General features: G+C 31.0%; 1 protein-coding gene across 1 annotated transcript; it reads right to left on the bottom strand.

The window, feature by feature from the left end:
• Positions 1 to 518: 518 nt before the first annotated feature.
• On the bottom strand, positions 519 to 12,308 carry LOC106682098 (stromal cell-derived factor 2). Its single transcript, XM_014422773.3, has 5 exons — positions 12,121 to 12,308; positions 10,201 to 10,402; positions 6,087 to 6,211; positions 5,540 to 5,636; positions 519 to 4,083 (listed from the first exon to the last, which is right to left on the bottom strand). Exons 1-5 carry the CDS (start codon positions 12,185 to 12,187, stop codon positions 3,909 to 3,911), a joined length of 666 nt encoding a protein of 221 aa, XP_014278259.1. The 5' UTR covers positions 12,188 to 12,308; the 3' UTR covers positions 519 to 3,908.
• Positions 12,309 to 14,087: the final 1,779 nt, after the last annotated feature.

The raw sequence follows: 14,087 nt of genomic DNA, 5'->3' as shown, positions 1-14,087 counted from the left end.
AAAACACCCTTTCACATGTATGTGTTTCACACAAAGCTTTCTCTGAAGGACAAGATACAGTGGAATATAAACCTCATGATCATTGACCAAGAATGAATTTGACAGAAAACCACATTGGAACTGTCCATAACCTTAACATCATTGAAACAGCTTCTGAAGTCATGTATGAGAAACCACAATGAGCTTGGTTTCTCTAAGAGTTCAGTTTGTTGGGTGAACCTATAGTCTACGGAACAAAGAAATTTTCACCTCCACACTTGCCAACAGTGGACTAATGAGGCTTAAATGGACCTTTTTGTCATTTGTACAGTGCCCTATGGTTAACTTGAGTTAAGCATTACACTCTGGAGTTAGCAGGTGAGCTAAGAATAGCGAAGAGTTGCAGAGGCCACTCCAATCAAAACCAGAACACACTTGTCACCCGGAAAAGTTCTCCCCAAAGTGTTAAAGGATTTAAAAGATCTTCTCTTACAGTATATGACTAAATTTTTAAAATTAGGTTAAACAAAAGAAAAATATAGAATTTTAATTTTTTTTTTATTACAACAGGCTACCTTATGAACATTCCGACAAAATCTTTTTTCAAAGAAAGATACATTTATACACTTTATGATACACCAAGGTATTATATCACAAATATGGTAAGAAATCCTTATTTACATATCAAATATATAAACAGACAAGACATTAAATGTCATACATTAAGTATTAACTTTAAGTTCTAATATCACTTTTAAAATTAGTGCTAAGGTTAATAATAAGTGACTAACTAGTAAATAATAGAATCAATAATAAATAAAGTTTTTTACAAAATATAAATTCAAAAGGTACATTTTAAAGCCCACGATATAATTATTTCGAGTTTTTTAAATTACAACAAATATCATAAAAGTATGTTACACAAATATTCTTAAGTGCTATTATTTAACTAACACTAGAAGGAAAGGCAGAGCCCAATGACTACTTTTGAAAATTTAACTAGTTTTTCATACTTTAATATTTCATACAGTACCTTCATATTTTAATTTTTTTTTTTACAACTTTTTTGATTTAAAAAGTCTTAAATATAGAAAAAAATAGTTTTAGGTTTACCACAAGCAGTTAAACCTTGAAGGATAGGGGAAGATCATTAAATCTTTTAACAACAATATATTTTTATTTTTTTTCCAAAAGCGTTTAATTAATTCTGTTGGAGTTAAAACTATTCATCTTTAAACTATAATTAACTGTTTTATTACGGATTTTGAGAATTTACATAGTGCGAATATGACTCGTGATCTGAAGTATACAGAACAAGAAAAATTAGTAAGAAAGAAATTATTAGGCTTTAGGGTTTAAAATCCAGAGGTCATCAACGCCCATGTTTCACATTTTATAATTCAATTTCAAGATTTAAAACTCTTTAAATAATTACTTTAAATGTTATTCAATACGTTATTGCTTTTTAAGCGTTTTCCTGGTCATCATTTAGTGTATCCGATACACTCAGTCCCACTCCCAATCTACTTAAGTCCATGGAATAGAAATGGCATTCTTCAAATATGTAATTTACTGTAAGTGCATTATTGCAGTATTGACATTTTGGCGGTGGTTGCTTATGGATCAGGTATGCATGAGTCAAATTCATATGACCTATTCTCAATCTGGCTATAGCTACCTCCTCCCTGCAATTGGAACGGTTTGATGTGGTACATGGTTTAATCTTTTTTTTATAACATGACTCGTGATCTGAAGTATACAGAACAAGAAAAATTAGTAAGAAAGAAATTATAAGGCTATGTTACTAGCCTACCTTCTACGCCACAACCCTTGATGAAGACCTGAAACTCAGGTCGAAACGTCAGCATAAAATAAATAAATATGGTTTTGTTTATTTATGTTGTTCTTTGCTGACCGCACCCCCCGACAAACTTCTCCAATCATTTTTTTTATAATGTTTAATTTGCTTGGCCTCACACTCATTCTCACATAAGTCGCAGGTCTTTACTTTGTGGTATTGTATTGAGTATATCAGGTGTACCTGAATCAATCAACAAGGTATTGAGATGTAATGGATACTTCGAACACGAAGGATATCCATATAACGCAGCCTTAAGCGAGTCCATCCAGACAGCAGACGTGTTAGTTCCATGCAGCAAGAATGTTGTGTACTCAAACTTACAACAAGCTGTCAAGGCACCCGCATCGGGAACAACAGCAGTTGAGTACAGGAGTTTTATGGTATGGTCACCTGATAATATTCTGCTAAATCCCACATATTTTTGGCCGCAACAATATATTTAATTTTATTAATTTATTACTGGTACTGGTACTGGTATTTGGTGGAGGGAACAAGTCCGGCAAGTGGGCCTTTTTGCCAACCCCTGACGGCTACCTGGGTTGCCGCCACGTACTAACCTACTACTACTAAGGTTGGAGTGTCAAGATTCATTCTTCGGGACCGCCGAAAAATAAATGTTTAACTGCCCCAGGTGGGAATCGGTTTGGAACATTGTGGATTACAATGTTCCAAACCGAGCGTACTGGGACATGCACCCCAACCTGCATGGCCGTCACGTCCCTGTGTAGGGTATCAAAAAATCCCCTAAATATAGTTCAGGAGATGGTGGGGTTATTCTTTTTCAGGAGATGGTGGGGTTATTCTTTTTCAGGTGAAATGGAGGCATTTGGTTTTCTCATGTGAGAACTCAAGACCAATTGAGAGTGACCAGTTGATACTTGATTGAGTGTTGAGTATTAATAAAAGAATATTGGATTTCAGCCTCCAATGTAACCAGATGTTCTAGGGTGGATCGACCTTTGCGGAATCCAGATTGGAAAAAATCATTGCTCTCAATTATACAATTGGTATTATTATTGAATCCCATGGTATTATTATGAGTCCAATGGGAATTGCCCAGTGAACCAGACATGATTACAGTAGTCAAGCAACCATTTTAGCGTGTTATTTGGGAGTTTTTTGATCATGTCATATTGGATTTGATCAGGTCCGGGTGTAGTACCTTTGACGGTATTTAAAATATGTTTTAATTCCCATAGAGAAAAAGGGAGATTATAATATTTGGGCGCTTCATTATCTGTCCTGTCCGAACCTATTGGTTCATCAATGATATTTTTTTTAGTGGAATTATATATTTCGGAGGAATAATTGGCAAATGAAAATAAAATAATTGATTTAATAATTGTTGGAATAATTATTATTATTAGTTTTTTACAGTTGGCTCTACAAAACTTGTAGATCTTTGGCCACCCAAACCAGTCTTCTCCATGCCTTCCAATCTTGGGCTACTGCTTTCCAGTTTGCTGCATGCAGCTCTCTCGCATCTTTGTTGATTCAGTCTATCCATCTAGTTTTTGCTCCCACGTGTATTATTACTACCATAACTATACTTAAAAAAGTTTTCAATTTGAGAATTTTATTAAATAATAAATTATCATTACTATCTTTTATTCTAAAGATTTCTCAAAAATTATTTCTATCCAAACCAATCAAAATTCCTCAAGTATATTTTAGAATGCATAAGGATAAAAATAGAAGCAAATGAAATTTAAATTGATAATAAAGCTTATAAAGTATGCAGTGGGTACAATGACTCAGTCCCATCCTTCTTGGTAAGTAAATTCTCTGGTCCTTATATTTTTAACTGCTGATAAGTGAAATTGTGGCAACAAAAACAATGATGAATCATTTTTTGTTGAATCAAAGATGACAACAAAAGTTTTTTTTTTAAATAACAAAGAAACTATTTAATGACAATATAGAAAATATTATTTTAAGAAAATTTGAAATATCATTTGTAAATATAAATCCACAAAAAAAAAAAAATTACATATAAATTACAATTTAAAAAAGAAAATACTTGCTTAAAATGTTCAGTAAGCACAAACAATATGGGTAAAAATAAGGCTTATAATTCAGTATGGGAATGACTTAAAATACTCTCTTTTGGATTAAAGTCACTAGTGTGCACATAGAGTCCTTCAGCAGCTTTCCATTGCGATGCCATTGCACGAGGAGTTCCAACAACTTCCATTTGTCCACTAATCGGTTGGCCATACTGTTCACCACTAACAGATAAATAACTAAAAAAAAAAAATAATCCAATTTGTACAATAGAATTTTTATAATAAAACATAAAAGACAACCAATTTGTTACAATTTTTGTAACTACTTAACAAAAAAAAAAAAAATTCATTCCAAGATTGCCATTGTAAATCAATGATACACAAATCAGAAATTAGAATCTTCTGACACAATTTATGATCTTAATATAATATTTTTTACCATAATTTATACAAATAATAGGAAAACATTTTAATCTTTGGTTCACTCAGCACTTTAAAATTTATCCTGGAAACAATATATCAACTTTCGCAGGGAGCCAGGATTCCTAATAGTGAATAAATGTCTTTTAATGATATTATTTAATTGGGTAGTGATAAATGAGAACTCAATGAAATCATCATAATGATCGATGATAGCTAGTTTAATTTTATTACATTGAAAGCACATTAATAGACTCATCAGGAAAAAAAAGAGATACTTAATAATTTTCTGAACTAGATTTAGTGAATGACAACAATTTCTTCCTTATTACAATATAATAATTTATTTCATATTACACAGCAACGTTTCGGGAGATTTCCCCCATCTTCAGGCTGCTGATAACAAAATTGTTGTCATTCACTAAATCTAGTTAATACCTTAAGAATCTTCCAGTCAAAGGATTATTAAAATTAATAATTTTCATTTTGATGGTTGATTATGAGTAATGTGTTAATTTATGTAAGTAACCCAGTCAGTATAATCACTCATTTGTCTTGTGGCTGCTTTACCAGACTCAGCTCTTTTCAACTGTAAGCAGGTTTTTGTACCTTTTAACATCTCTAATCTCTTTAACAAGTCCATTTTTGTCATTAACAAATGCTACAATTCTATTCTGGTCAGGGACTATGCTTCTTTCAAATTAAAAAGTAGCCCGACCGGATTATGGCAAGCGAAGGCTGGAACATCCGATACACTGCAACAAAGCTAGGAGAAACTAAGTTCATCATTCATGACACACTCTAATGTTTCAGGGAGACAAGTAGTTATGTAAGTAGTGGTTGACAGAGAGGCAAAAATCAATCTGACTATCGACTCATCATGCTTAAAGAATTGAAAAATTGCCATTCAACTGTCCCTGAACTTCAGGACATGTTTCAAAGATTGTGAAATATCTGTAACAGCTCAGATATCGTATAGTGGAGACATACTGGGAAAAGGGAAGTATTATTGGTTTAAAAAAAAAAGTGCCTATTTCTCGTTTTTATTTGTTATAATTTATTTGTTAAGTACTATTAATGAAGATGATTTGTTTATGGTAGAATCTATTTCAATAACAAATAAAAAAACTAATTCTTAAAACTTAAAAAAAAAAAATCATATTTACTATAATTAAGAGGAAAAATCTTTTCTTTTTTTTTTTTTTTGCTGTGAGTGCATGCATCTCTAATATCTAATTTACTTTAAATTACATATATACATATAAATACTTACACAGAAGTATCCACATGTCTTAGCATAACTTCATCATCACGTTCCCAAACATTACCATCACACAGAATTGTCCAGTGGTCACCACTATCTCCATCCCCTAAAAAGAAATAAACACATTCAAAGTATGCACTTAACATATTGACTACTGTCAACAAAATAACTCAGTTTATGTTCTTGCCAAGAACTCCAACTGTCTTAGGGATGTCTTCACCAATTTAACATAATTCAAGACCTCCCAGGACAGTTTAAATCCACTTAACTTAATTTTTAAGCAATTCGACTTACTTAATTTTTCATGACCATCACAGATATATACGAATTTCATTGTTAACTGCACAAACATGATGAATAAATAAAACAATGCGAGATAATTAGTGAACACCAATACTAAAACTTCATTAATACACTAAATGTTATATATTTTGTATTTAAGTAATATAATTTTATTTTCATAGTAAATGAGAACCTATTAATGCATATTTTATTAAAAAACAAGAAAAATGTAGCTACAAGTGGTATATTTGAAGCAAAATTATTAAATTTATACCATGAGTTCCAAAAGCAGAAACTTCCTGATATCCCGATAGTGGCGATTGGAAGTGATGAGAATGGAGATTCTTTGATGTCGAAAGGTGCTCAAGTCGCACGATATCACCACATTTTATAGGCTCTCTGAAATGACACAAATATAAAAAGAATCATGTAATTAAATGTACATTAAAATTCAATATTCAATAAAGGTGAACTACAAATATTATTTGACTATCCAATAAATAAATTAAACATACTTAAATTTTGACTGGATGTTACATAAACCTGGGATTAGGAGAATAACAAGGAAACTTTCCTTTGAGAATTTTTATTTATCAAGCTATTGGTTTCATTCAACTGGAATTTCATGAGGCTAAGACTGACAACCCTCTTTCTTCACTAGTCAGAAGAGGAGCTCTTATTAAATTTAAAGAAAGAGGGACAGTTAAACCTTTGAACCTGATGAAGATTCAGAAGAATGAAACCAGTTGCTAGGTAAATGAAAATTCTCACAAAAACACAATAATCTGTAGTTGTTTTTTCAAACATAAATATGACCAATATAAAAACTAAATGTATATATATATATATCAGTATTGAGATTGAGGATAGTAAAAAAATATAGAAAACAGCTTTTAACGAAATATTCTAATTTGTTCACAGCAGTTGAAAAACTAATCCTAGTAAAATTGTTATTAAATTGATAAATCATATTAAAAATACACCATAAGCCATTTTCAAACTGATATTCTGTATGATATTCAAAATGCTGGTTATGTTTAACCACTAAGATCGAAATGGTCAAGTTGATCATTACACATTCTCATTTATAACATAAGCTGACCCCTCACTTTGAAAACATTTTTCAAATTTGATATACATATCTCAAATAGAAACAAATATTCTTAAATTCTATACTACATAAACATATAGCAATATAATATCATAAAAATATTATGATGAAACCATTAAATTAGAACTTAGCTTTTTGTTTCTCCTTAAACTTACCTAATAAGGTTATTATTCTCCATTCCATTCTTAACTCAGTGTAAATATACTGTTTTCCTTAAAATTATAATTATAAATATACTGTATCTCTTTGTAAATACATTATTTTGTAGTATTTACTCTGCTCAAAATTTTCACTTATTATAAAAATGAACTACATTAAATCTCCCATCATGAAAATAAATTATGAAGTGATTTAAAACCCCAAGAAGTTTGGTGGAAGTTAATTTTTCTTGACCGACCACAAATATAGGTCAACGCCCCATTTTACTAATGAAAATTTCAGAAATAAATTTTAATAATAAATCTACATTCAGGCAAATATGGTATCACATTTCGCTTCATTGGTCATTATAGAAATGTAATTCTGTTAATGTTAACTGAAAAACATATTACACAAGTCACCCACTTCGAATCGTTCTCATGATAGTCACTGATGCCTAAAAGTCATAATGATAATGATGACAGTCACTAAATGGAATATAAAGTAGAAATAAGTGAATGCATGTATTTATTATTGGAAGTTATCTTGTTTTGTAATAAAAATAAAAATATTTATCTTTGTTATCACCATCTTCAAAAGGAGTGCTCATTCATTGGTATTGATGAAGTATTAAGGGGTATAGTACCTAGTGGTTCCAGATAAACCACCATTATTGACTCAATCCCTTACCTGTGGTGTCCCTCAGGTTTCATCGCTTTCTCCTAACCTTTTCTCCATTTACATCAAAGACCTTCCCCTCCTTATCCAACATTCTCAATACCATTTGTACGCTGATGATTTCTAAATTTACCTTTCCTTCCCACCTTCTGACCTATTGGTTGCCACGGAGAAGCTTCAAGAAGATTTGAATCGAATTAGTCACTGTGCACAAGAAAACAAGCTAAACTTGAATGCAGAGAAGACTAAGGCAATCGTAATAGGATCCAATCACCTTCCGAAAACTATTTCCTCATATTCCAACCTTATTCCTAAACAATAATCCAATACAATTCCATCCATATGTTAAAAACCTTGGTGACACAATAGACCAAACTTTCTCCTGGAAAAATCACGTTTCCAATATTTCCTGTCATACCTTCTCCACCCTAAAGCGTTTAAATTATCTCAGTCACCTACTTCCTTTTGAAACCCGTAGGCTCTTTGTTACTTCTTTAATATTCCGCCACTTTAATTATTGCTGTGTGGTTTACGGGAATTTCTCTGGGGATCTTAAAGCAAATTAAAACGATTAATTAATTGCTTTATACGATTCATCTTTAGGGTCCCCAAGGACACCTCTGTCACCCGATTTTATGAAGAATTGAAGTGGCTTTACCCCTCCTACTGCCGTAAATATTTTCTTGCTTCCTTCCTCTACTAAGTTATCCAATCCATCGTACATCTCTGATATCATTCAATTTAAATCCACAGTGCATTCCGGCAATACCCGCTCACGGCCTTCAGACTTATATGTAACTGCCCATTGAACCGTGGCCTTTGGTAGATCTTTCCTCCGGAAGAATAACAATTGAAAGTTTTAAAGAAGTTTTATATATTATCTGTATTTAATGTTTCAGATTTTCGTTTATTCTTGTAAATATGTATATTAGCAGAAATTGTACCTTACCATTTATTATTTTTAGTTTAATTATATTTGATTTTTATCATTTTTGTTTTCTATTATTTATTATCAGAAGTGTTATAATTTTTTTTTTAAATATTGATAGATATTACAATCTGCCACACAGTTGTGGGTAATAGGTAATAGCGATGAATGATCTCATACATACTAAAATAAAATAAATAAATGAATGAAAAAAAAAACTCTCTTAAATATATACAAACAGAAGAATAAACAAAATGAACTTAATCAAACTATGTGTATGAAAAATAAATAAATAAAATAACATAATGATAAAATAATATATTCTGTAGTCACATTTACACTCTAATATACAATATTTAGACAATCGACCTGAGGATCCCTGAGCCCACTCTATCCCCCACTTGTGAGGGGTAGAGCAGAGCTCAAAAGATCCCAGCGCATCCCTCTCGCCGCATCACTGGTAGTGAGTCAGTGGAGGCTGAGCAAGTGCGTTAAAAGTGTTATAATTAATAAAGATCTTATGTTTTATGATATGACATAAGGTTTCACTTTATTTGTTCTATTCTTATTTTATATATTTTGTTAATTATTGTTGTAAATTTTTATCTTTTCAAATTCATTATTTTATTATATTTTAGACGTTTTATAAGTTTATTTTTATTTTGTATTTCACTCGAAGGCTCAAAAGCCTAATTTTGATGCCTGTATATTATTCTAAAGGGATTAATCCCAGAATAAATAAAGAATATTAATATCATTATTATATACCGTACTGATAAAAAAAAACCACCTTTGAGATATAATATGGAAGGATTATATGATCCGAAAGTCAAAGTTTATAACATAATTCATATTCAACTAATTTTATTCAACAGAATAACATTTAGCCTGACCATTTAAAGGATTAAAAACATAATGAAAAAGAGGTAAAATTTTCAATTTTCAAGTTTATTGATTCAAAGCCAAATAGTTTCATTGAAAAAGGAATACAAAATTTGTTTGGTTTTGGGAAAAATGTATTGAACCAACAGAAGTGATTTTGAATAATAATCATATCTTTTTTTGCTCTTTGATTTTCCTCATACTCAAGGATCTGGCATTCTGTAGGATCCAACCCAACAGTATTCTCAAATTTAATATCCTCATGAAAAAATGACCATTAAAATAAATTTTCTTAAAAAAACATTGGGTTACTTCACAAAATTAGTAAAATTTTACTTTCAAATCAAAAATAATGAAAATTGTCTTCATTATTATATCAAGGCCAATAAATTAAGATTTCAAAAAAATTGGTGTTTTGGTTCAAGAGTTTATACATATATATAAAAATTTTCAATTAAAACACACACACACACATTATTTCAGGAAGAGAATTACAAGATTGAGAGAAAAACACTAAAGTAAGTGATCAAACTCGGAAATAATTAAAAACAAATAAGGAACATCTATAAAGAAAGAATTATAAACTAAAAGCAAATTATTAGATTTTGTTTACAAATAATTGAAATAAATAAATAAATAATATGTCATTACCCACGAGGACATAATTTCTTTGTTGGGGCCTTTATAATCCAATGAGAGTTAACATCTTCCATCTGTTCAATCGCTGTGACTGACTGCTGAGTACTACCTTTCCCATATTTAACATCATGTGAATGCAGACGGACATTATAGTCAATGTTTCGTAATTTCAACACACTCCCACAAGTCACTAATCCACTTTTACCAGCTGAAACTAAGGGGTAAAATGAAAGGATTAATTAATTAAATATATATTGTTTAAAATTTAAGTATTAATAATATCAACATATTCATCTTGGGTTCCAGTACATAAATGCCACTCTATATGGAGGATAGGTGGGTACTGAATTATACATTACGTTCTACTGTTGACTATTATAACCTACACTATAACTATTACTGCTTTAATTATCATGAGAGATAGTTGACCGTGGATGACGTACGAGGAGAAGATGGTTTGGGGTGCGGTCAAAGTGAAGCACAAATAAATTGGTGTAAGCTATTTAATTGTGCCAATATTTCGGCTAGAGTTTCTAGCCTTCTTCAGGGCTGTTAGCTTGAAAATCAAACGCCTAATCAACTATAAACTAAAAGCAAATTATTAGATTTTGTTTTTATTACTATTACTGCTTTAATAGGATCATAACTGTTGACATCATTCACTCAAAAAGGAAAAACCAACTCCCAACAAATTTTTTTCAGCTGAGGTAGGTAATAAATTTGTATAAATGTGAATCACTTTATGGTGTCAGGATTTAACTAACAACAGTGGTCAACCATTTTCTGATTATCTATGGATGTGTACACACCCACAGGTATGTCAAAGTGAGTGAACTACATAGGTTCCTCATCTTGTTTTAACTTCATTTTATTCAAGAAGTAATTGCAAAGTAAAAAGCATTCTTCCTAACCCTAAAGATTCATATAACACTTTGAAAAACTCTTTTTTAAATTTTTGTAAGATTTAGGATCCTATAAGCCTATTATGAGGTGTCATAGTAACCAATTAAAATTTCAATCAACCAATATAAACTTTATAAAATAGAGTAACACATCTAATAAATAAATTATAATCAACATGATTAAAAGTAAAACCCTATCCAGAATTTATTGATGAGTCTTTGATTTCCTGGACCTACAACCATAACATGAACTCAGGATAAATACATTAAATTAAAAACAATATTCACAATTGTCACTCCAACATGCTTACTCACCAGCATGTAAGCATGTACTCACAAATCTCAAGGAAATGATTGATCACTATTATCGATAATTACTTAACACCATAAGTGATTTCAATGTGTGTGAACTCAAGCCTGACCTCAACCATATCTAGCGAAATTGACAGCCCTAACACAATCAAAATAGTAATAGCAATAAAACTTTACATACACTTGAGTATAAGCCCACCCACCCTTCGGAGTGGCACTTGATTACAGTTACCCATAACAGTGGTATCTTTCATTATAAAACAATTAATCAACATTTTAAGTTTGTGTGCTAATAATGATAATATGGTACAATTCATAAACTTTGTGAAGAAAAAAATAATGAATCTGAAATGTCATGTTCTAATTTTTAACATCACAATAGACATAAAAGCAAATGAAACCAGTAATAACAAAACCAGTCATTTGTAAACAGAAAGGACAAAAATCAACTTTTTAAGAGTTGAACACTTGAACACCATTATAATTAATGATTACAACATATTATTTAGTGAATGGTATACATTTTTTAAAGAGATCGCTCAATTCAAAATACTTGGTCTCCAACAGTAAATATTTTGATTTCATAATAACCAAGTTAAGAAGAGGACAATCGTTTGATAATAGAATTGAATCAATTCAATTTTGAATTATTTACATACAATCTGAAACATTATAAAAACATTAGAGTTAATGAAATTTTTTTAGCAAAAACACTAACCTTCCAAAGTAAGAGTAATAGCAATAACAACCAAAAAAATAGGATATGAAGACATTGCGTATAACATGAGTTATCACAGAATGAATACAATATTATATTTATTTACACAAATCATTTATCATAACTACACACCGGCCAACCAACAACCGCAACGTATTTTATACAATACTTGATAGAGATAGCACAACATCCAAGATACATAAAATAATCAAGTAAGATAAACCAACTTCCTAATCGATCCTCGAGGGAACATAACATTGGCATCACTCGCAGTATTAAAATGTTTAGAACCTTTCAGTTTCGGCTTAAGATACATTGCAATATTTTTCAGACAAACAATTATAAGTTATATATATATAAAAACTATAATGTCAAAGATTATGGTACTGAAATTGTATAAAATGCAAAAATATTATGGTTTACGAAAACAAGCTACTCGAAAATTGATTATAAGTGATGAGGTATTGAATTGAATTGGGAACTGCTAAGACCCATAAGGGTCTAGGCTCAGTACTTTGTAAGAAAGCACTGTTTTTAGAACAACGGTTATACAAGGAGGTGATTTTTTTTTAAATCACGCTCAACCATCAGATTTTTTCCAAATTAAGGTTACCCAACTGTATAGGGCTGAGTGAACCCTAGGGCGGCTGCAGGAGCCACAGCGTTAACTTGCGGCAACACTGTAACAGAAAACAAGTCCTTGAAGTTAGTAGCATAGTGCCTTACCACTGGCTCACCGCACTCCTAATCGATGAGGTATTAGAAAATTAAATTCAGTTTTCCCATGGATTAATGTTCTAAATAATTTAGAATTACTTCATGGATGAAAATAATTTTGGAAGAACATCAACACTAAATATTTTAGTTTATTTGCTTAAAAAACAAAAAACAATAATTATAGCTGTGCCTCAATATTATTTAATTTTAATATGAATACTTTAAGATATCAGTAAAATTTCTTAAACTTCATGTTACAGTAAGTGATTTTCGAAAATAAACAACTAATGAGATATATTATAGGGTTATAAAAGGTCGTAAGAATTGTCCCTCTTTTATCAATGAATACGTGGGCCATTTGATTTTGGTTTCCAGCTTAAAGCTGAAATAAACCATGCTTATTAATATCCGGAGTTTCTGTAGTGATTTGTATTGGTTATCGGTAGTAACAGTTGAGAAGGTTTTCATGATTCTATGGAGTCAATGTGTGTACAAGTGTCCTGTGATTGTTAACGTTAGAAAATATAAAGAGTTTTCATAACTATGTTAATAATTATAAACAAAGAAATGTTCTAAGTCAGTGCTTATTATTTATTTCCACCTCAAAGTTTACAACAAGTGGCGACGAGGATAAAACTGGATTCATAGCACATGGTTACAATTGTACGTAAGTCAACCTGTTCTTCTTTATTCAACATTGTCAATTGCCAGGATGGACCCGGAATTAAAAGCAGTTTTAGCTAATATGGCTTCTGTCTTGCAATAGAACAGTGAAATTCTTCAAGACATAAAGAATAGTCAATTATCTCAAAATAATAATTTTGTTTCAAATTTCGATGAGTCTAAAGGGACCTTTCACCAATACCGTAAAATACTTAAAAATTGGTACGACTTGAGGGATATTACTCAAAACAAAGAACTTTGGGTCAAAGAACTCTTGCTACATATAGGCCCCCACTTCCATAGTGTATTATGATCATTCACTGCCCCTGATAATCCGGCTACTAAGCCCTGTGACTATCTAGTTGAGGTGTTAGAGAACTATTTATGTCCAAGGCCAAATGTGATAGTGCTACAACATAGATTTTTGTCAAGGTTACAAAAAGAGTCTGAATCAGTTCGTCAATACATTACTGAATTACGCCAGCTAGCTTCAACATGCAGATTCGAGTGTGAACGCAAGAAAAATGTTTCAAATATATTTTTTAATGGCACAATTTATTCGAGGGATAATTGACAATGATATCTGT

Source organism: Halyomorpha halys, unplaced genomic scaffold (genome assembly GCF_000696795.3).
Source record: "Halyomorpha halys isolate HHAL.00 unplaced genomic scaffold, Hhal_1.1 Scaffold389.1, whole genome shotgun sequence".
In the NCBI taxonomy this organism is placed as follows: Eukaryota; Metazoa; Arthropoda; class Insecta; order Hemiptera; family Pentatomidae; genus Halyomorpha; species Halyomorpha halys.
The sequence above is the reverse complement of the archived record's forward strand: the minus strand, read 5'-3'. Positions and strand labels throughout refer to the sequence as shown.

Excerpts from the sequence above, each read along its gene's own strand:
- LOC106682098 (XM_014422773.3), bottom strand. The coding sequence starts at position 12,187 with ATGTTATACGCAATGTCTTCATATCCTATTTTTTTGGTTGTTATTGCT. Across the intron at positions 6,212-10,200 it reads AAGAAATTATGTCCTCGTGG|AGAGCCTATAAAATGTGGTG; the intron begins GTAATGACATAT and ends GTGTCATTTCAG. Across the intron at positions 5,637-6,086 it reads TTCTGCTTTTGGAACTCATG|GGGATGGAGATAGTGGTGAC; the intron begins GTATAAATTTAA and ends ATTTCTTTTTAG.